General features: G+C 40.9%; 1 protein-coding gene across 2 annotated transcripts in view; it reads left to right on the top strand.

Annotated features, from left to right (window-relative positions):
* The first annotated feature begins 2,722 nt into the window (after nt 1–2,722).
* The window catches only part of ajap1 (adherens junctions associated protein 1), a 40,549-nt gene continuing 20,719 nt past the window's right edge, over nt 2,723–22,552 (top strand). For both annotated transcript variants that reach the window (XM_058643468.1, XM_058643469.1), the window contains exon 1: nt 2,723–3,682. In XM_058643468.1, coding sequence (XP_058499451.1) covers nt 3,654–3,682 — 29 coding nt within the window. In that variant the 5' untranslated portion in view covers nt 2,723–3,653. The remainder of the gene's footprint in view (nt 3,683–22,552) is intronic.

The raw sequence follows: 22,552 nt of genomic DNA, 5'->3' as shown, positions 1-22,552 counted from the left end.
AAATATAGCATTCAGACGACGGGGTGACCACTGGACTGCACTGGAGCACTTTGCAGAAACACAGTAATAGTAGGAATCTTAGCAACTTGTGCTTTCTGTGCATGTTTTTCCCTGGAAAAGGCTACAGCAGTCCCACAGAGTAAAGCAGGTGTGATATGGTCCTTGTTTTGACACTCTGACCCTGAGGAGTAAAACAATCTCTCTTTTTCTCACGCAATATTTGCTGTTGTCATAAGTAATACATCCGCCCATCTCCCTCTGCAAACACATCAGCACATTGATTTTAATGTAATGGGATTATGAGCACTACTGACGTCTTGTACAAGTGTGAGAAAAGCCTCCAGGATGACAGTTTAATGCCACAATCATGTCAAATGGGAAAGATGGTAAATTTAAGCCCCCAAACCCCCCTTCACTTCAGCGTTCCGCAGGTAAACACCACAAGGAAACACAGTCAAGCTCCTCTTAGGGAGTTTATCCCTGATCTGAAGCTGATCCTGATGTCTACCTTTTTTTTCTGAATTCTGACATCACTACAAATCCATCTATAAATATACTGTAAACTAGGTTACAAATTCTCTTAAAAATGGGGCGGGTGCTCTTTATAGAAGATGTCAATGACTGCGATGCACAATGAACTCCTATATTGTGCCAAATCAAATCAACCCAAGTTATTAGGATGAATATTGTAATAATTGAATTACTTCACTGATTAATTGAAGTGTGTATTTTGAAATACTTTGTTCCTTTCATTCATTTTAATTAACTCTTGTTGAGCACTTTATATTTTTGCCAAAGACCCGACCAATTCACTACTTTCATATTCCCTTGCTTTGTTCTCTCAGCCATTGCTAATGCCACTGCAATTATCTGCCAGTATCAGCTATATAATAGCGATAATTAAAATAATAATTGGTCTAAGCTGTTTCCACTTAAATGTTTACGGGGTGGGTGGAATATTATTTAGCACATTTGTGTTTGTCAAATGGCTTAATGAATCCAAATTGACATAATGGGGAACAAGTCAGGCCTTTTAAAGAGGATTCATCGTGCAGTGTTGACAACATATGGACAAAAACACTCACTAGCCAAGTTTTTCTGGACACATCTTATCAGCGAGTCAGGAATGAAATGCATTTAGACATATCGATATGGTCAAGAGCAATGTTGTTATATTACAGTCAGGGGTCGAAAGAGTAAAGAAATATTCTACTCAAGTAAAAGTACCACCATTTTGATAACATTTTACCCAAGTACAAGTTAAAGTATTGATGTAAAAAACTACTCAAGTTAAAGTAAAATAGTAGCTTGTTGTATGTACTGGGGTTCTTTCTAGTGTCGTAGTACAAAAAGCACAAGTGGACACAAATCTCACATGAACTGTTTTTAATTAAAGCTAAACCTTTACAAATTAAAGTGCTGAAAAAATAAAATGTGTAAACACATTTCACACAGTCATAATGGGTCAAAGGTCACAAACGTCACTCACTCAGGGACCTTAATTAACGCCAATTCACCTGTCCTCATCATTCCCCTGTCCTCATCATTCACTCACCTGTCCTCATCATTCCCCTGTCCTCATCATTCACTCACCTGTCCTCATCATTCCCCTGTCCTCATCATTCACTCACCTGTCCTCATCATTCCCCTGTCCTCATCATTCACTCACCTGTCCTCATCATTCCCCTGTCCTCGTCATTAAATCCCCTATCCTCTTCATTCCTGTCCTCGTCGTTCCCCTGTCCTCGTCACTCACCTGTCCTTGTCATTCCCGTCCTTGTCATTCACCTGTCCTCTTCATTAATTCCCCTATCCTCATCATTCCCCTGTCCTCATCATTCACCTGCGAAAGTTTCCGGTGTGTGATTTATTTTTTATTTATTTATATTATTTTTAATTTGGGCCAAATTTTTTTTCCTCAGTAACAGATGTGATTTAATACGAGTGGTGGAGTGGGTTGTCTTCCAACCGAAAAGGTCAGGGATTGAATCCCAGATTCTCCATGCTGATATGTCCCTGGGCAAGACCCCAAATTGCTCCTGATGGCTGTGCCATTAGTGTGTGAACGGGTATGAACTGTAATGAAATGTGCTCTGTCTCGCTCTCTCATCAAGATTAGACAAGACATGGTTTAATATAGTAATATGATAAGCCATGCAACTTATTATTTTGATACCAAGTAAAAAGAAAATAAATCGTGTTACAAATGCTGACGTTCAAACTGAGCTTCAGCCTGAGGAGGAAAAGTGATTTCAGTGAACGTGGCGTGGTTGTTTCATGGCAGACGGACTGAGTATTTCATTAACTGCTGATCTACTGGGATTGTCACGCACAACCATGTCTAAGTTTTTCAGCGAATGGCCTGAAAAGGAGAAAATATCCAGTGAGCAGTAGTTCTGTGGATGAAAATGTCTTGCCAGTACTAGAGGTCAGGGGAGAATGATCAGACTGGTGCAAAGTGATGGTAAAGGCAGTGAAAGAACCACTTGTTACATTAAAAGTATGCAGAAGATCATCTCTGATCACACAGCATGGCAACATTAGGTACACATGATGCCTGTCTGATGACTTCACATCTGTCACAGCTGTGTCTGTGCACTTTCACTCTCCCGCCGCTGCACTGGACAGCACCCACATCCTCCAACCAGAGCTGGCAATCAGGCGGCGAGAGTCACTTCGGCAAGAAATGGATATTTACTTGGTTTTAAAATGACGTCACGGCCGCGTGGGGCTCAGCGGGCAGGTCGTTCGTCAGTCTGAGAGAAGAGGAGCAGCAGGGGGAGACGGAGCAGCCTCCTCTCCTCTCTTCTCCTCTCTGTAACCACAGCCTCTTTGCTCTCTGTCTCTCTCTCTCTCTCTCTCTGTCTCGCTTTCTCTCCAACTCCTCTGGAACAACTGTCAGACAGCAGGATTCTCCCCTCATCGCTCTCGGCTTCTTTTTCAGTTGCACCTCTTTTTAAAATTTTTACTTCATCTCACCCCACTGCGCTCTCCAGCACCTCCAGAAATGTGAGCAGACAACGAGGACCCCCTGCCGTCCGCGAGTTGTCTCCTCTGTGCTTCAGAGGACGGAACATCTTCATCATCTTCTAACCCCCCCTCCCCCCCCTTTTTTTTTCTTTTTTCCTTTCTTATTTGGACGAGCTTTTCCGTGATGTAGGGGAAGGAGCGCGGTCATTTCAGCGCCAGGATGCCAACTACGAGTCTTTTTCTGTTTTGCGCATCTCACAGCTCCGTCACCACCGGCGTGGTGAGGAGGAAACAAACAAGTGACAGATAAGCGCGGAGGTAAAGTTTGAGGACACCTCTTCAGGTTTCCCGCTCACCTATCCTCCTGCACGCGCGCGCCCCTCACCTTTCTTAACCGCTCGCGAGGAAGATCAGCGTCAGTAGAACAATTGACAAGCAACTTGAAAGAGAGCTGACTATTGCTGTGGCATCCGCACGGGGATCTGGCAGCGCGGTCGGAGGAATTTGATGTGCGCAACGTCGAAGGATACGGCGTAAATGATGTTTGCGTTGATGACAGCTGGAGTACGGTCCGTCACTTGAGTGTTTGTGTTCATTTAACCAGCTATTGTCGACTTTTGGTGGAAACCCGTGTAAATGGGAGGGCACCAGGCGGACTGAGACGGATTTTGCAGTCGAGAAAAATGTGGATAAAACGGAGTGTGGTGCGCAGGTAAGACATTTGGATAGTTGTGCATGTTGTTTGCCAGACGCTTGTGAGGTGAGGTGTAGACATGTATTTATATTTAATTTAATTTATATAGAATAAAAAAAAAACATGTTAAAAAAAATTAAATATACGCCACTGCAAGTTATGAGACTGCAGGAACTGGTGATTAGATCATTTCTATCGGAGGGTCTGTGCGGAAAACAAGAGATATGGTGAAGGGATCAAATATAAAGGTTGGCACCAAAATGAATTGAAATACATCATGTTCTGTTGTTTTGGTGATGGCACCAGACACTGTTCAGGTGGAGGCGTTATAATGACTGATTTGTTTTGAATAAAAAGAGAAAAGCGATCAAAAACTTCTCATCCTGCACGCTGGGGGTCGCCAATAGTACAGCTTAAGCTCCACACACAGTCTCTCGCTCTCTCTTTATCTCTGAGACACACACACGCACAAACACGCACACACATAGGCTCAAGGTTAGGTCTATCAGCTCCTCCACACTTGTGATGACAAATACATACAAAAAAACTCCACAGATTAAAGTAAGTAAGAAAAAAGAGAAGGATTTATAACTCATAATAATAAATAATAAATCTGCTCCCATAATACCCCCCCCCCCCCCCCCCCCCACCACCACCATAAATTATGGGGGTAAATGTATGCAGCAATGTATGCAATCCAACTTTAAAGGCAGCATGTCATCCGGAGTGTTTAGATGGAGGTGAGGGCTAATCTTTAAAACCCCACTCAACAAAATCCACTCACACTCGGCCGCTCCTTTCCCTCCCTGCTGCTCTCACACCCCAGTAAAATAGTAATGCAACCAAAGAAGAAGACATGGATATTGGCTTCATCTCCCCACCACCCAAAATGAAACAGGGTGGAGACCACTCTATTTACTCTGACTTATCCAGGAAGTCTGCAAACAAAAGAAAGGAAATTGAGCCCATTCATTTGGCATATAATAGAAAAGTCACACTGTGTCATGACACACCCCGCCACTGGTGAGATTCTTTCACCTGCAGGATCGAATTCCCACTGCTCGCTCTTCTTTCGGCCCATTTGCGTCCATATGTTTTATTATGCGCGACACTCACTGTGTAGTTTTGGGGCTGACCTCGCTGTGTGATGGCTGTGCATGTAAGAGCAAGTTATAATTATATGCATTTAGCTTTTGTCACTACCTGCAGCAGTCAGACACACACTGATGAGTTTGCCTGTCATTTAATGATGTGGGATGTCAAACAGGGATGACTAGGAGGCGCTATGGACTGAAACATGTCTTTTTTTACTTTATTATCCAGCATGTTTCAGATCCCATTCGGTGAAAAGCTTCCAATGTTCTTATTATCATGTGGCACAGACAACGATGAAAAGACTTGAGGGCAGGTCTATGCTAAGGTAAATTTCTTTTGTTCACGATGGGTTGAGTTAGAATATTAAAAAAAAAAAAAAAAACACAAAAAGAGACAAAAATCAGCAGTGAACGTGAGAAAGACAACAACTGACTACGAACAGCTCCTGCACGTGTGTGTGAATGCAACAGCACTGGCTTAAGCAACTGATGGATAGATAACTTATCAATAGATAATACAAATGTGCATACATTCAAAGATGGCCAGTGTTTTTTATTGATAAAGTCTTATATTATGTCTCATAAAGACAACTCATGGTAATAATTCTGTATGATCACTGACGTTAATCGCAAATTATGATCAAATGATTACGTACAATACATCACTCATCAAATGTGTGAGGTTTTACTAATGCTGAACAATGGAAATCAATTTGATAGTTTCATGTAGGATGCCCCTATCATATTGTAATATATAGAGATATTGAGATGTCCCTTATTCTGATTATTCTGAATTATTCTCTCTTGCTTTACGCTGGGCTGCAATTTAGTTCAAATAATGAATTCATTAAGTAAAAATATTCACGACACAACTTCTCACAAACCAGTTTGAGCTCTTTAACTAGTTCATCTTATGTAAACAACCCCAGAAAGCCCCAGAAAGAATAATCTGTGTAAATAAATGGTACAAAGCTGGAATACAATTATCTACTGCAGTTTTGCTTTATAAATTACTGACAAAAAGAGGTCAAATTTGAAAACTTGACCCATGGTTTTAGCACCAATTACCCAACACTGCTCTCTGACTAACCCCGTTGTTTGATTCAGTTACTGTGGAGCATTTGGAAGGAATACAATATCAAAGATCTTAATCTTTTTCTTGAATCACCAGTAACACTGGATTGTTCAATGGCTCGAATCATATATGCATGAGTGTGAGGGTGTGAGTTTGTGTGTGTGTGTGTGTGGTTCAGTTCCCTGTGCTTTTACTTGGAATGTGGATGAAAAAAGTGCTTTGTCGTCAGCCTCTTTACGCTGGCTCTGCCTATTAAATATTTCGTATTTCATTTGCATCTCACTCGGGATAAATTTGAATTTGATCCGCGATACGAGCGAGCCATTATGGCACACAACTCTAACAAGGTTGAGCCAAAGAGGGTTCCAGTGGAGACTTCACCATCAGGGATTCATCTCTACCGAAGCTCGGCATCTCCAGGCTCAGTCTTTCATGGACGTCACACAGTTTTATGTTCCCCATGGTGAGCTCTCATTCCACTGAGACACTGGAGATGCTATCAGGCCTCGGCACGATACCGCTGCAAAATTGTGCTGACAGAGACACCAGTTGCCTTTCAGAAGGGCTTTATTCGCCAGTTTCCACTTGCTTACCACAGGACTGTTAGGGACAGGTGGCTGTTCCTTCATACGTCTTGCTTTTTCTGGCTTGGATAACTTCTTGTAATAAATAGGAGGGGTCTTTGATCATTTGTGCATTTAGGAATTGCATCCTCCTATTGATATAGCAAGGAATAATGTTCTTCTGTGTGTTGGCCCCATGTAAAAAGAAAAGTATTAGTCTTCTGAATATGATCACTGGCTTAATGAAGCAGCATTTCTAATATATCATACTCTACGCTGAGGTGTTGCCCGTGGAGAGAAACAATTGCGCCCGCACAACATCATTCGTCTGGAGCTGCTTGGGGTGAACATGACCAGTCGTCATCATTAAAGCGAGCGCTATCAAGAATGCCAGAAGTGCCTCTGCTGTGTGATGGGCCATCAGATATTCAGAGATTCCTGTGATTTAGGTGCCATCTTAATAGCCTCGATGAGGGTTATTAACTTGGCCTCTCTGGAGGGTGATTAACCTAATTTGCAGAGAAATAGGCTGTGTTGCTTCTCTGAGATCCTACTCTCTTGAGATGTATATGTTTGTGTGTGTGTGTGTGTGTGTGTGTCATAAATACCCTGTGCTCAGCAGACTGTTGAATCCAGACGGACCAAAGCAGGTTGTCCGTGTGTAAAGTATGAAGAGACAAAACAGACATGGATACTGGTTCATCTGACCGGGCTGAAAATACCACACAGAGAGAATGATGAGCAAAAAACAGAGGAGGCAGCTGGTGCCACAGACAGCGGTCAACCATAAATTACTTACCTGTTCACTGTCATAGTAATTAATGGGGAGGTGATGTAGGCAGAATTGGACCCTAACTGCTTTCATTTAATTTTCCCATTTATATACATAACTGCAGAAAATGACATAACTGGGAAAAAAATGCCATACACTGTTCAATTGTTATCCGGACACTCTAAATTGAGCCCAGTCAGGAAGGGCATACAGCGTTAAAAAACAAAACTCTGATTGAGTTCTTCCTTCCTTATCTTATATTCCCAGATTCAGATCTCACAAAATGCAAGTCAAAGTTCCCACTATAGCTGCCTCAAGCCGAATGGGTTTAATGATAAGCTCATTCCGTTTGGACTTCAACAGTGTGTGCTTCTACTGCACTGATGCACATGGAACCAACAGCACAGAGCTCATACTTGATTCATGTAGTGAGCTTTTGTTGGATCAATACTGCCTCTACAAAGGATCAGATTTATCTGTCATGGCCCTTTCCACTAACTGGCCTTTTCCAGACATGGGAGGCGGAGAGAAATGAAGGGGGGAGGGATAGCATCACCCAGCAGGGACCTTTCTCCTAAAATACTTATAAATTTACAAACAGTGGAAACGTTATTGATGTATGTGGCACGAGGTGAAGTAAAAACTTCTGACAGCAAGGGCCCGTGTTGATTGGAACATAATGCAGTTTCCCAGGCTCTTTTCCACCCAGCATATCTTTCTGAGTGGGTAGGTCATGCACAATAAGGTGGAGGACATTGTGCAGTGGATGTTATTAATGGGATGATGCAGCAGCCTTGGCTGTTGCTTCTTGGACCCTAGATCCATATGCATAATATACATTCCACCACTTCTTTCTTTTGTTGGTTCTTAGGTGAATGATATGTTGACCTTAGCAATGCAACAAAGTGGCTTACACTATATGACTGTATACCAACAGCTGCTGCAGCCTCAGAGGCATGGAGACTGTGCGTGCGTGTGTGTGTGTGTGTGTGTGTGTGTGTGCGCACTGCCAAAAACATTTGCAGGATTCAACAGCATATTTGCCTCCCAGAGGCCTGTGCCACAGAAGCAATCCATAACTCCGTGGACTCTATGGAGAATCAGCTGTGGTATTTATCTCTCTTATGCTGGATATCTGGTAAGGAGAGCTTAACTCCTACTACTCCTCGCAGCCTCTCCACCTCTTCAACAACACAAATATAAGCAGCTGATATTCTGAGGGGGGAAAAAAACACAACCAATGTGTGGAGATTATTCCAAATGGTGCATTTTGATTTACGAGGGAATGTTTTCGAGGGGGGAAATGAAGTAAACCATTTCACTTAAAGTGCACAGTGGCACACTGGAAGAATGTGTATCTACAAATATACTGAAAATAGCAGCACCCACAATCACAGGCCCATGCACCCATGTTGCACCAGTCCTTGACCTCTGAATATTTAGCTTTATGTGAATGTTATACACAAGATGTGCAACTGCCTTTCAAGGTCCAGTAAGTAACATTTAGGAAGGTTTATTGGCAGAAACTGAATATATGATCCATGTGTGTTTGGATGAGTGTACATTTGTAGCCATAGAATTATTTACAACAAAGAATGGCTTTGCCCACATAAACCTGATGCATAAACTAAAGACAAAGACAGAGGAAATGGCAGAGAGGGTGTGAGAGTGGAGAGAGTGTTTACATCTCGTCTGTTCCACAAAGGCCACTGCGGAGGAGTCCTCCATTTGTTACGTTTTGGAGTGCCACTATTAGATGACACCAATTCTTATACACTGGACCTATAATGGTTCAGCACACTATTGTATGTGTCCTGTTTATCCGTAACCATCTGTCATTTAAAACCGTTATAAGCTTTAATTTATTCTCTATTGCTTGACTAATTAAAAAATCAGCAACCACAGTAAAACCAGTTACTGTCTTAATGATGTGGCTCCTCGGTGTATCTACACTTGTGAGGAGAAACATGTAATGATGTGCACTAACTGCAAATGCATATTTTTCACAGAAGCAAAATAGTGGGTGACATGTCAGTACTTAGTGTTTTGTTGTTAAATGAGAGCAGGGCTTGTAACCACCTGGCGAGTCTCTGTGCATCACATTCAGTTGATATTAGGGACGTGTCACTTCGCTGTTGCAGGATCTCGGAGGAATTATCAACTGTAATCAACAAATTAGCAACACAACATAGTGGGAATGCAAGATTTGCTTCCTGTGTACCTTTGGTAATACAGATTGCCATCGCAGAGGCATTTGCATGCCTGAGTGTGCATGTGTGTGTACGTGTTTACGTGCTGAGTTATATTTACCCTGTCTCTTAGTCTGAAAGCTTGAGTACACAGCCCCTTTCACTTCAAATAAAGGCAGGAGTGCATAGTCAACAGGCAGCAAACAGAGACTTAGAGGCATCACAGCTCCAGTTATAGTGAAAAAAATAATAGCTACTGTACACAGTAAAATTAAGAAATTAAGAAACATTGAAATTAATAAATTAAGAAACATTGAAATTAAGGCTGCAACTACCGACCGTTCTGATAGTCGGCTCGTCATCAATTATTGAAATTATTAATGGACTAATCAGATCACCTTCAAACCCTGTTTGAGTTCAAAATATACAGCCTAGAGGTGTCTCCGACTGCATGAAGTAATTACCAAATTGTCCAACAGGTGGCACTGTTAGCACAGCCTGGCCTGCATCCACACCCTCAACAGTCAGTGCATTTACATGCATTTTATCGGACTTTAGTCGGACTAAGATAATAATTTGGTTTCCTTGATGTCATGCAAACACGTTAGTCCGACTAATTTCGAGCTACACTTAGTCGGACTAACATACCTGGATAGATAATGCAATTAAAAATCTGATTACTCCTGTATGTATGTATGCGCTTAGTCAGACTGGAGTTGGACTTGGCGTTCTCTGCATGTAACAAAATTTCCTCCCTGGTCTTTGACCCGGAAGTACTGTTGGTGGAAAAGAACAAACAACACGATGGTGTTGGTGAAAGCTACGGAGAAGACTAACATAGATATATGCTGAAGAACCAAAGAAAGGTCCATCTCACAGTTCGCTCTTTGTTTTTCTGTGGCGTAAAGGTCAACGGGAAAATGATTCAATATGCACCAGCTTATAGAGATACAGCGCCACACTGAATCGAGTTTCTCCTCCGCATGTATACTCGGACTCTGCAAGAGGTCTGATTGCCTAACTCAGTCGGACTGCGGCCTTAGGTTGATTAAACTGTGTATGCAAACGTACGGAGTGATGTTGTTTGCTGTGACAGTGGAGGACACAACCAAGTTTAACTGACCTTCCCAGTGGACGTTCACAACACCAGACCACCTGAAACGTGTCATGTCCACACCAAAAAAAAAAAGAAAACAAGTGTGCAGATTGAGCTGTTAGCTAAGGCGTGAAGTTAGTAGAGCTAACAGAGTCAGTGGGTTTGTCATCACATTTCACACTGTCTGCACAAAAGCGTAGAATACTAGATAGACTTTCTCTATAAAAAAATGTTGTTCAGGTCCATAGCTTGAAAAAGATTTTATGGACAATGTTGACTTATAGTTGCACCCCTAAATGCACACAAACAATTGAATCCCATAGCTAAGTGTTGATATCATATATGATCAATGTGCATTAATTTCCCTTAACCCAGTTCAGTTTGAGTAATCTTATCAAACATGTTGGCTGCCCAGCTGTTTTAGAAAACCACTGAAGCTCTTTTAAAAGGTAGAACAATTATGCTTGGTCCTGAGAAGCAAAGGCCTGCAAGAATAAGAACAATGAGAGATTGACTAATTTATCTTGATACATATGTATAAACAATGCTAATGAATTATAAACTGGATTACAAAAACCATGAACACGATGTTAAGCAGATTTGAATCAAAAATCAGTGTCATTTTCAGACACGTGGACCTCAATAATAATAGGCTGTTGATGCCATTCCTGAAAAATGTAAAGCACAATGGTGGGAGAAATGGTCCCTTTTTAAGCTTCTTCCATAATATGATGCTGTTTGTAAGAATGATGGTGATTTAAAGAAGTTGAGGACTGTGTGAGGGCATCAGTGTTTGATAATAGAAGTGTGCTGTCATTTTTCTTTCAAACACAAAACCTTATTAACAAACATTAAGGCCTGCAGACAGGTGTGATGAATTAGGCGGCTATTTCCCTCAGTGAATAATTCACTTTTGAGTTTGGCAAAATGTGAAGCGCGACTTCAACAATGTGCTAAAGTTTGCTTTCACTGTCATTACAGATTCTATTGTGTCCACGACTGTGGGCAAGGTGCCAGTTAAAATGAGGTTTAAATGGAATAAAGGAAGAAGCCATGTAGCCTCATAATTCATAAATATCCAATATGCAGCACCATTCATCAAGGTTACAGAGAATTGCTTTCAGCATTTTGTATACTTTCTGACATTTTCAATTTGCTTTATCATTAACAGTTTATTGAGTTTATTGGACTGGAAAGGCAGCCCTGTCATATTTTTCAAATGCATACGGCATTTCTCTGAGGAGTTCAGCCTTTGGAACTGGCTGGGTTATTTTCTTAAATTACACTTGGGTGTTTCTTTTCTACTATATGCACAGGTTCTGTCCTTAAAGTGGATCGTACCATCTTGAGCAAGTGGAGATGATTCCAGTCAATTTAGTCTGATCTCTCGAGAGACACCTCAGTTATGTCGGACAGTTACTTTTGATCTTAGTGAGATGTTTCACGGATCAAAGTGTTAGACTGTGGAGGGGTTATGAGTGGACTAGCAATTACTTGTGGGGTTGTAATGTAAACAGTAGAGGACTTTAGGGGTACACTTGAACTGAACTGAACTTTACCTGTACGGGTTATACAGTTGTGAGCTGTCAAGTTCCATTCTGTTACTGCAGGTTCAGGGTCAGTTTAGCTTTATGAGCAATAACTGAGTGGACCAGAGACGTCTAGACCCCAGCAAAGTCAGACAGTACTGAACAGAGGTCAGACTTGCCTGGAGAGTGCAGATGGTAGCTAAATGGATAGTAGCTTGGGCAAAACATTGTTATTGTTTTCTTTATTGTACTACATTTTTTTGGTGTTTTATAGCCTCCTTCTGGATTCGTTTCCCTCTGGACTCATTTGTCATTTATCAGTGTGGCCATAAACAAACTTTTAGTCTAAGATCACAAGCAGATTTAGGTTATCCATGATGCCTCTCAATCAGCCAGAGAAGAATGACTGAAGGGTTGATTATATGAATCATGGCCGGACACATTTTGACACATTGTAATTCATGTGAACTTGAAGCAATCAGATGTCAAATTGGTGCTAATTGCGTCTTTGTCACTCTGGTGGGTTCAGGTCAAGCATTTCTTTGGTCAGTATGATCTGTGATGTACAGTAGTTTAGTTTTGGTGCTAGTGACTTTGCATTTTGCATTTTTATAATTTTTATAATATTTTGCATCCATAGACCTATCAAACCATATATATATATAGATATATATATCTATATATATATAGATATATATATATAAAAAACATATATTACAGGCAGCTTGTCTTATCACTGGCTGTATTAAAAAAAAAAGTGAAAATGGTGGATAGCTGTTGTGCCACAGTAAACGGGAGAGCATTTTACCAGCTCGAGGGACAACAGAGTTGGATCACTGCCATATAACGGCCATAAAACACATATAAGCATAAAAGACGGAGTAATTGGCGGCCACAGGCAACAGATTCTGCATGTGTACTGATCATTTCATAGCAGGTGCAGAATCCAGTTCTACCTAACTTTAAATGTGGGGGTTTTTTTTGTCCATGTTTTTATCACAATGTTGAGTGTTCTCCAGAGTAGGATGCTGTAAAGTTTATCAGAAAGTTGAAGATGTCGGATCCTGCAGGTCTGGAATAATGTCCACTCTGGCTATTTCCACACACGGAATACTAACACCCTGGGGCAATGTAAGGGTCAGATATATTCAGAGATAGAGCAGATATATTGCTCAATCTCCACGAATTTAAAGTGTGCAGTAAACTCTGACGGCTTGAAACCGGCATTGCCACTATTAATCTGAAGCTGAAGCTCTTCCTGTCACGGCAGAGGTTGTAAACTGAGTCACGTGACGTCTGGAGCTCTAAAGTCAAAACAATGCTGCCGTGTATTGCTTTGTGCAAATGTCTGATGCTGCTCACATGAACACGTAATGCTCATATGATGCCGCTTCAATTTTATTTTGTTATAACCCGACTTATAGAAAAGAAAAGAACATGCTTTAGAGGCTTTGTTATTGTTATTGCTTTCAAACTCATACCCTAGACATTTAAAGGTTGAAACTCTTTTACCTTGTATCCCATCAGTCTTAGTCATCGGTCAGTGATCACGACCTGAGACAGTGTCTTACACACTGACGGATAAAAAGCAGTTTATAGACAAAATAGAACTGTCAGAAATTTTAAATGACCAGGAATATTGATGCATGATAAAGTTGATTGAAGTATTCTGATTATTATCAGTACTATTTCCAATACTCCAGTTTTTTGGGGGAGACTGACATGATTTCACCTCAGTCCTTTTAATTCCTGACCAGTGAACATGCTGGTCTCCCTTTCTAACCTTTGAGAAGCAAGAAAATCTGTCTCAGGTGAACCACAAAAGAAATTGTGATCATTCACTTGTGAACAAATGACAAACAAAACTATTTCAAACTGACATAGAAAAGACATTTACAGTCATTTACATGTCTATTTTAAAAGTAAAATATCTGACATTTGTAAAATAGAATACTTTTAACAAGTGTCATTTTATCTGCATGTAATTTTGCCTTGAAAAAATATGCCACGCTGATATTTTTGATACATTTACTGTTTAGTAGTTGTTAACTTTAACTTTAGCTGTTTATCGCATTCCTGCTTGAGTCTGTCCCGGCTTTACAGTACGTCTCTGCTGACCTCCTCTTGAAAACAGTAATTATTCTGGGTCAGACACTCCTCAAGCTACATGCTGGAATTAATGGAAGTGGGAAGGACAGAGAAGGACTGTTATGCTTGCCTCATTTTCTCAATATGCTGCAACTGAGGCCAAAGAAATAAATGTTTTCCCACACTAATCCCAGAGGACTCAGAGTCATTTATTAGTGGTGGTGTGAATTTATGTTTTCTATAGGAAAGCGAGGCAATTACCAGTATATTAAGGCCATTGCAAAAACAAAAAAAAAAGTGGGAGTGATGCGAGTACATGCAGACCAAGGTTGTGGCTGATGTTCACTTCGAGGTCGGTTTAGTCTTCAAGCTCACCAAGACTTGAAGATGCACTTGTGATGCTTATGCACAGGTGCACTGCAACATTACTGACAGCTTCACACTGTCATCACAGTGTGACACTGCATGATGTCATCCACGTACAGTAAATCCACCAGTCTCCAGGCGGTGATCCATGGAGCAGAAGACTCATGTTTCCTGCTTTAGTCACCGGGCGGTCACTCAGACATGCATGTTGTGTTCTGGCAACTAAACTTCAGGTTGTACAATCATTTCTGTTGATACACCAAGACAAAGCTTTTATGGTAAAAGTAGTGGGCATATGCAGGGTTTTTAAACACGCATTAACCTGCAAAAAAAAGGGGCCATTGACTCTTTCCTATGGCCAGTAAAGGAGTTTTCCTTTCAGTTTTTTTTTTTTCCCCTGAGCTGAGCATTTGAACACAACGCAGAACAGAACCGAAGAGTGTGTTGTGAGACAAGTGACAAGTCCAGTGCAGTGTTTCCACGTTTCATAATCTTTAACTTTGATCCTCCGTTCAAATCAGTGGAGACTGAACAATTTTAGGTCACCGCTCGGAAGGTGCGTGTAACACTGTTGTACAGGGAAAGATGCAGCGTCAGTGTCTAGACTGCCACAACGAAGTCGATGGAGAACTGTGAAACTCAAAAGCATTTCGATGTGCAAAGAGTTGTGTGTGTGGATGAAAGATAACACGGGAGTGTTCGGATTTGACGTCAGTTTGATGTTTTAGAAAAGTGCAGTGAAACCAGAGGTTCTTGGTTGTGCATCCTGCACATATGAGTCAGTGTTATCTTGTGAGGTTAATTCATTTCAAATGTAAATATGAATATGTTTATTGTTTCATGCGGAGGGTTAAACATTTTTAAAATGGAGAAGAACAATCTTGTAGGACAGCAATTGAATTGGAGTAAAGTTGTATCTTTCATTTTTCTAAAGCACGTGTTTAAAGGACAATCGAATGGATTTGCTCTAAAAGAGGCTCCAGAGAATGAAGAATGAAGACAGAATAGATAAGGTTTTGCCTGAAGTTTCCAGCTCATCATTAAGTCAAACTGCTCTTTTAGCAAAGAGGATTTCTCTGTGTCAGTGGGAAAGGAAAACCTATATATAGTATATTGTATATTGTATATTGTATATATACACACATTTATTTCTTATGCACATGTATGTAGAATGAAGCAGTCAAATGCAGCTTGCTTTGCCGGTGAGGTCCTATCTGCACTCCTGTGTGCCCTGCCCTCACAGCGAGTCATCTGAAAGGAGAAGTGTCCTTGTTCTATGGCCTGGATGTTATCAGAGAGTTTTTACAGCCCAGAGGGGGAAGACGGTCACACAGCTTCTTCCCTGTTCTCTTCTCTTCTTTCTCCATCTTTGTCACTCTCTTAGGGTAATGCAAATGTGCACTCCATATCCCCACCATCTCTATTTTAAGCGTCTTCTCCCCAGTGTGAACCGGCTGTGCTTAGGGCTGGCAGAATCAGGGAAGGTGGAATGAATGGAGACACATTGTATGAGCTCTCGCCATGCAGCATACTTCATGTCTTTGGTGTATATTCTCAATCCATAATCCTTTAAAGTTGTTCACTCTAGCAACATGGCTAGTGGAGCTACTTAACAGCAGTAGTATCGCAATGTGCATGCATGATTGTAAAAAAAGAAATAACATACTACTCACTCATTCCCCTGCAGGCCTTTGAGGAAAGCAATGTCATGGTTTACAGATGCATTTGCTATGAATACACACTTCAGACAATGATGAATGTATGCAACAAGACACATGTATCTGTACACACACTAGAAAAGATGAACATCTTGTCCTATCAGAGCTTCACTCTCTCTATACACATGTAGTATTTAGTAATTAAAGGTGCCACATGTGAGACATTTATTGTAGTAAGTGATTCAATGGCCATCATTCATCATCACATTGAAATTCTGGCTTCACTGATAACTTTGGTGCAATCATTGTATTTGCAATTTAAGATTCTGGGAGTGAGGGCAACGCTTCCCAATATTTCCAATTTGAATTGCAGTCCCGGATTCAAACTCTAGTTGCACATCTTACATACATAAAGCCCCTTTAAATGTTCAACAGTTTAGCATCTTTCCCATCACATCATAAGAGTACAGATTTTCCTGGAATAAAAGAGCTAGAAAAGTGTGGGTTTACTCTTACTCTTTATCTAAATCTGAATTAAGACTTCACTCTAAACACTGCCTTTGTCTAAACCATGATTAGGTTCTCTTCTTTTTGTGGATAGCTGGCAGTAGAATCTGTTGTGTTGATCTGTAAGGTCAAGTGTCTGGTTAGATTTCAGTATCTGAAAGTGGTTCAACACAAAAGCATCAGAGGTCACAGGTAGGGGACCTCTGAGGTTTGTTCCCGAAAGGGCTTTTCAGGAAAAGCTCCAATGTCCTCGAAGGAAATATTCAACAACAACACACTACAGTACAACTGGAGTATCACTTATTTACTGAACTCCTGCCTCTGTCAATGGCTGAACTTTGTGAGTGAGTAGACCGCACACAGTACAGTACTTCTACCACCAAATATATCACTTGATTGATTATCCCCCTGTTTAGATCAAACTACATAATATATAAGTATACAAGTCACTTTATTAGTTGGCAAATGAATACTTTTGTATGCCTACTCAACCAACAGCCTCTTTTAAACAAGCTGTAACTGTCTGACAGTTCATCCAGTATAAATTTATTGCATGAAAGTTATTTCAGTCAAAACAGTGGAAATAAGTTTCTCATTTAGACAAATTCTGCCTGTAAATGCAAACGTGTAAAAGTCTCATTTTAACTTCTTGCTGTGTCTGTTTGGACCCACCAGAGAAAACCACCCACTGCAGCTTGAAAGTTCGTGAACTGTAGTTGGCGAACCTTTTCCCCAGTGGATCTATTTTATTTTATACCAAGTGCCGTTTATAGCAGTGTGTGGGCGAGACATTGATACCACAGTTCAGCATGCGAATACTTCAACTGCTGGTGCTATACTGTACTGAACAAAACCACTGGTTAGCTGTTTTGGACTCTGAAATTGCTAACTAAAGGCAATGTTGACACATATTTCCCAGGGCAGGAAAAACCCCCCCTGAGACGTTCAACAACAAAAAAGGTCAACCACTGATTCAGTCTAAAAGCTGCCTGGCAGATAGCATCACATCACATGCAGCCTTTCAGTGGAGGTGGAGTCACCTTCGACAAGGCACCTTTCGAATGCTGTGTTGGCTGGAAAATAGTGTGTGCTGAGTGGCAGGGCTGTGGAGACCATGCTGATAAAATGTCTGTTTATGGCAGCCTGGAGACGCGGGGCGCGTGGATTGAAGGCAGCCTGCCTTCTTCACCTCCCTCAGGTGGGAAGCCCATCTGCTGAGGCTTCACTTCTGCAAACTCCCAAGAAGTTCTAATTAAGACCTACTTCACACAAGTGATCACAGTGCGATGATGACACCAGAAGTGGGCCAGAGATACAGTGCAGAAGACAATTAATAGGTGCAATATCTGATTAGCTGTAGAGATAATTTTGTTCTGCTGGGTCTAACACGAGTTCAAGGAGTAAGACAATCTTTCATCATCTGCTTGTACTCCCGTGGTAATAATCCATATACACTACAATAATGGATACTGGCTCTAAATTCAGACTTTTTTTTAATTCCCTTGTGTTTATTGCAGCCTTAATGTATTGTTAAGTGCCATATTGTACCATACGGGTGACATATTATGATGACTAAAACACTGAGGCTCTGTGAAGCGTTTTGAAAAGGCTTCAGAAGAGCCTTTTAAGTTGACCTCGTTCAGAAAGACTATATTCTGCCCTTTGTTTCATTGCGTATCCGTGCTCCACTGGCACATGAATTGCAGAATTGCAGCGCATAATGGCCTACACAGCGCTCTACTTCTTTGATGTTTTCTGAGGGAAGAGCAGATTCATCAGGCGCTGGGCACTTGCTTATCTTTTTTCAAGATGCCTGACATGTTGGCTTACATACATGTATGTGATGTGTTTCCCATTCTAGAAGATACAATCAGAGCTGTAGCTAACCCGAGTGAACTGAAATCAAACTCTTCAAACAAATAATTAGTCAGAGGGGAAAGCTGATCTGAACAGTATCAGCTAAATCAGCCATGTATACTTTACCTGATATTAAATAATTCTCCTTGCTGCAAAGGCAAGAGCGCTAACCACTACACCCACCGTGTGGCCCAAGCAATTCAAATGACGAAACCACCCTGTTATTAGTGTACAGTGTTATTAGTGTAGTGTACATTTTACTGTTTCAGTACAAAGCGATGCTGCACACACAAGACTGTGGACCGTCAACTATGACTAAATTATGAATAAGGCCTAGGTCATCTTCATAACAGTCAGAGTGTAACTCCCGACGGCGTCTGACTCAAACTATGTCATGGTCTCTATGGGTTGGAGGCATTTGATCAAGCAAAGCTCACATAAATTCATGTAGTGCAGACACAGCGATCCTGCAACGGCACATTTTTCGACAACCGTCTGCTGTCGCTGAAGAATATGGGAGGGCAGTGGTGATTGTGTCAACAGGAGTGCTTTAGTCATTGTGCCGCTGACAACAAGAACCCCCAACTGCTGCTCTGGCTGAATTCACATATCATGAAAGTATGAGCGAGGCTGGAATCCGGCAGTACAACAACCACAGTAGCACTTCACATGTCACACAATCTGACATGTATAGACAACACACATCTCAACTTTTATCTGTACGACATAAGAGTCTTTATGATTGGCCTTTTTCTGTTAACCCTCCTCACCCATCAGGATTATTCTGTGAATCTCTTTCACTAACTTCAAAGACTACTTTTCATTCATTTTGGTCTTTTGATGGCTTTGTGTTGGTCATATGAGGTTTCCAATTCAAGGGCGGGTAAACACTGTTAAGTATGTGCGTGAGCATGAGTTTTGCAGAGGAAAGCGACAGTAAGTATGGGAAAAAGAACGTCCTCTTGTTTTCAGCATTACACTGTACGTCTACTGCCATAATGCTCAGTTCTACTTGGTCAATCTTATTTTTAGAATTTTTCCATCATCTGCAAGTCTGTACATTTTTGACAGCCTTTTTTTAACCATGGTCATGCTGTACACATAACTGCAGAGCGTTATTTATTCACGGCCAAGTCTCCAAAGCAATTGAGCCGTGTAAATCAGAGCTTCAGGAACATGTCAATATTTTAACAAAATGGAAAAACCCTAATTATGTACTACACACTGTGGTTCTCGAGCATGAAGTTCGTGTGATTAAACTGGAGAGCCTGTCAAGGAATAATCCTAACCCCCCTGACAGTGGCATTTGTAGAAAGCTGCCGAATAAGTTGGAAGTAGATTTGCTGAATATAGTACAGCTTTAACTGGAACCAGAGAGGGAGGGAGGGAGAGAGAGAGAGGGAGGGAGAGAAGTCAAGCTTACTGAATCCTCCTCCGGTGCTTTTTCACATTTGGACTGAGAAACATAATCCAAATATATTACTCAGAAATATCACATCTTACATGTACTGTTACATCACTGAGTTTCTGTTGAGAGTCTACATTGCTAGATTTTTTTGGAAAGCAGAGCTCTGGACTGCACACACACACACACACACAGGTTTGTGCAGCTAGTGTAACTAAACCCCTAGAACTGTGTATATAGATATCTTATACATCGCCTGCCTCTCTGGTCAAACACCAGTTGCTGCAATTCTATTTTGCCTATGGCTTTCTTACCCTTCCGTTACATCACCGGTATCCTCTTACATCAACCTCATGTCCAACCACTACGACGCGTGTTGTCCCAGATCCCACCCTCTTTTATAAATGCCAGTCGTTGATGAGTCGTCGCACCTTGTTAGCACTGGGGATTTTCCACTCAGCTACTCCCAGTGTCAGGTTCACTACCAGACCACACCCACTGCACCGCTCCCCACTTCCCCTTAACCATAACCAGTTAATGCCTAACCTTAACCACAATTAAAATATTGGCCCTAAACTTAACCAGTTCTCTAGAAATGAGCTTCTGCCTCATTAGGACCAGGTTTTTGTCTCCATGAGGATTACTGGTCCTGATAAGGTCAGTGTTTATGACAGAAAACATCCTAAATAAGTGACAAATACAATACACACACACACACACACTCACTGTGTGATTCTGTTTTGTCTGTGTTTCGGGGAGCAGAAGCCCAGGCTGCCTCCGTCATCTGTCTGTTATACTTGATAGCAGCTAGTCTTTAGCTGACCTTCAAACCCGAGTCCTCCAAGGCAAAAAGACATACTAATTAAAGGCTCAATACGTATAAAACCAGTCATACCATGTCTGTCTCCAGAATGGGCTTGACATATGGAACCTCAGGCCCGGGATCGGTGAGAGTTGTCAAATAGAGCGCAGGTTGTCAACTGTAATGTTCTCCACTGGTTTTCAGCTCAATGTGTTATTTCCATGAATATCCATTAGCCTGTCTTAGTTCCCCCACTGGGACTAAATGTACAACCACAGTGCTTTGTGGTGATAAGAATGTGAGGAGGGGGTAGTTTGAGAAGAATCAGAATCAGAAGTCACAAACTCCACTAAAGGGCTTCCCTGCCATTTTCTCAGGGTTCAACTATATTCTGAAGTCAGCAACGATGGTATGATACGGCATGTGCTCAGGAAAAAGGGAAACTGGACACACACTCCCAGCAGAAAGCAATCTTTCTGCTTTGCTGTGAACACTAAACTTTATCTGCCATCTGTGCAGGATTCTGTACTTCCAAATTATATTCCCATTATATGGGATGTCAACCTGTATTATAGACATAATTCTTAAATTATGATGCTGCAGGTTTTAGAATAGTGTCATTGGCAGTAATACAGCATGTGCAGTACAATACATGCCCTGCACCAGCAGATGAACATGCATGTTTGGATTATAGATATATTAATATAATTAAATTTAATATATATGTATATGTATAATATTATATGATCATTGATTAAGTAGAGAACAGTTGGTGTTGCACTTCTTAGTTTCAAAACAGAATAAAAACATGATTTCTTCGGGGAGCAGACTAACAGCAGGCGAGTTCTGTGTAGCCAAGATATAAAACTCTGGACTGTGGATCAATGAGCATCTTGCCCAGGCCAGAGCCAAGAGGCACTACATAATGGTGAGCAACTGGTAATATGAAATACATTAAATATGGGATGGCTCTTGTTACCATTCTGCGAAGAATATTTACTACAACGTATGTTGCCATGTTACTATCTATCCACTACTGTGACTAGAAAACAAACTCTCTGCACCTACAACACCTTTGGATTGATTTTATGAGCCTGATTTCGTCACCGACTGTATAATGTATTTAAAGATACATATCTCTACTTCCTCGCTCGGCATAAATGTTAAGCCCAAATAGTCCTAAGGAGCACTAAAGTATATTTTACTGGCTGCAAGGTTCTAAGTATTCAAATGATTTCAGTATTTATTTAGAGTTAAATTACACAGTTAGTAATTAATTTTAAATGCCCTTACATACATTTTACATGCACGTTTTCTGTTGTTAACACCAATAATTAAATGTGTTAGATGCAATTTTTCATTCGTTATTGGTTAAATATCAGCTTGTTAACATCCTAATGTGTAAATGCTACACACCATCAGTGTTGTGTGTACATGACACAGTGTATACAGTGTGTACGTGTGCAAGCTGAATGATAAATATTCATCACAATAAATAATGTGAATGTTACAAGACCTTTAAAAATAGTTGTACATCATCATCATCGAGTCAACTTTCCCGTTTATGAAGCATTATTGTACAATAAGTACATCATTTAAATGCCAAGTTAACTGATCACCTTTCGTGGCCATTTATTCTCCAGTAAGTGATTAAAATATTTATGTTGTTGCGCCTTGGAAGGTCATTACGAACAATACAGCCGCCATACAAAATTACAACATGATAAAAAAAGTATGTTCAGAGAAGGTTAACAGAGGAAAAGGGAAAGTTACCGTAAAAAATAAGAGCAGTTGGCTTGGTTAAGGTTTATGAAACTGATAATGTTCGGTCTAAAGAGTGAACCTGAAGCTGTTACAATAGAAAATGGGCCCCGTGCTGGCCAACTG

The sequence above is a fragment of the Solea solea genome, chromosome 11 (assembly GCF_958295425.1).
Source record: "Solea solea chromosome 11, fSolSol10.1, whole genome shotgun sequence".
In the NCBI taxonomy this organism is placed as follows: domain Eukaryota; kingdom Metazoa; phylum Chordata; class Actinopteri; order Pleuronectiformes; family Soleidae; genus Solea; species Solea solea.
The sequence above is the reverse complement of the archived record's forward strand: the minus strand, read 5'-3'. Positions and strand labels throughout refer to the sequence as shown.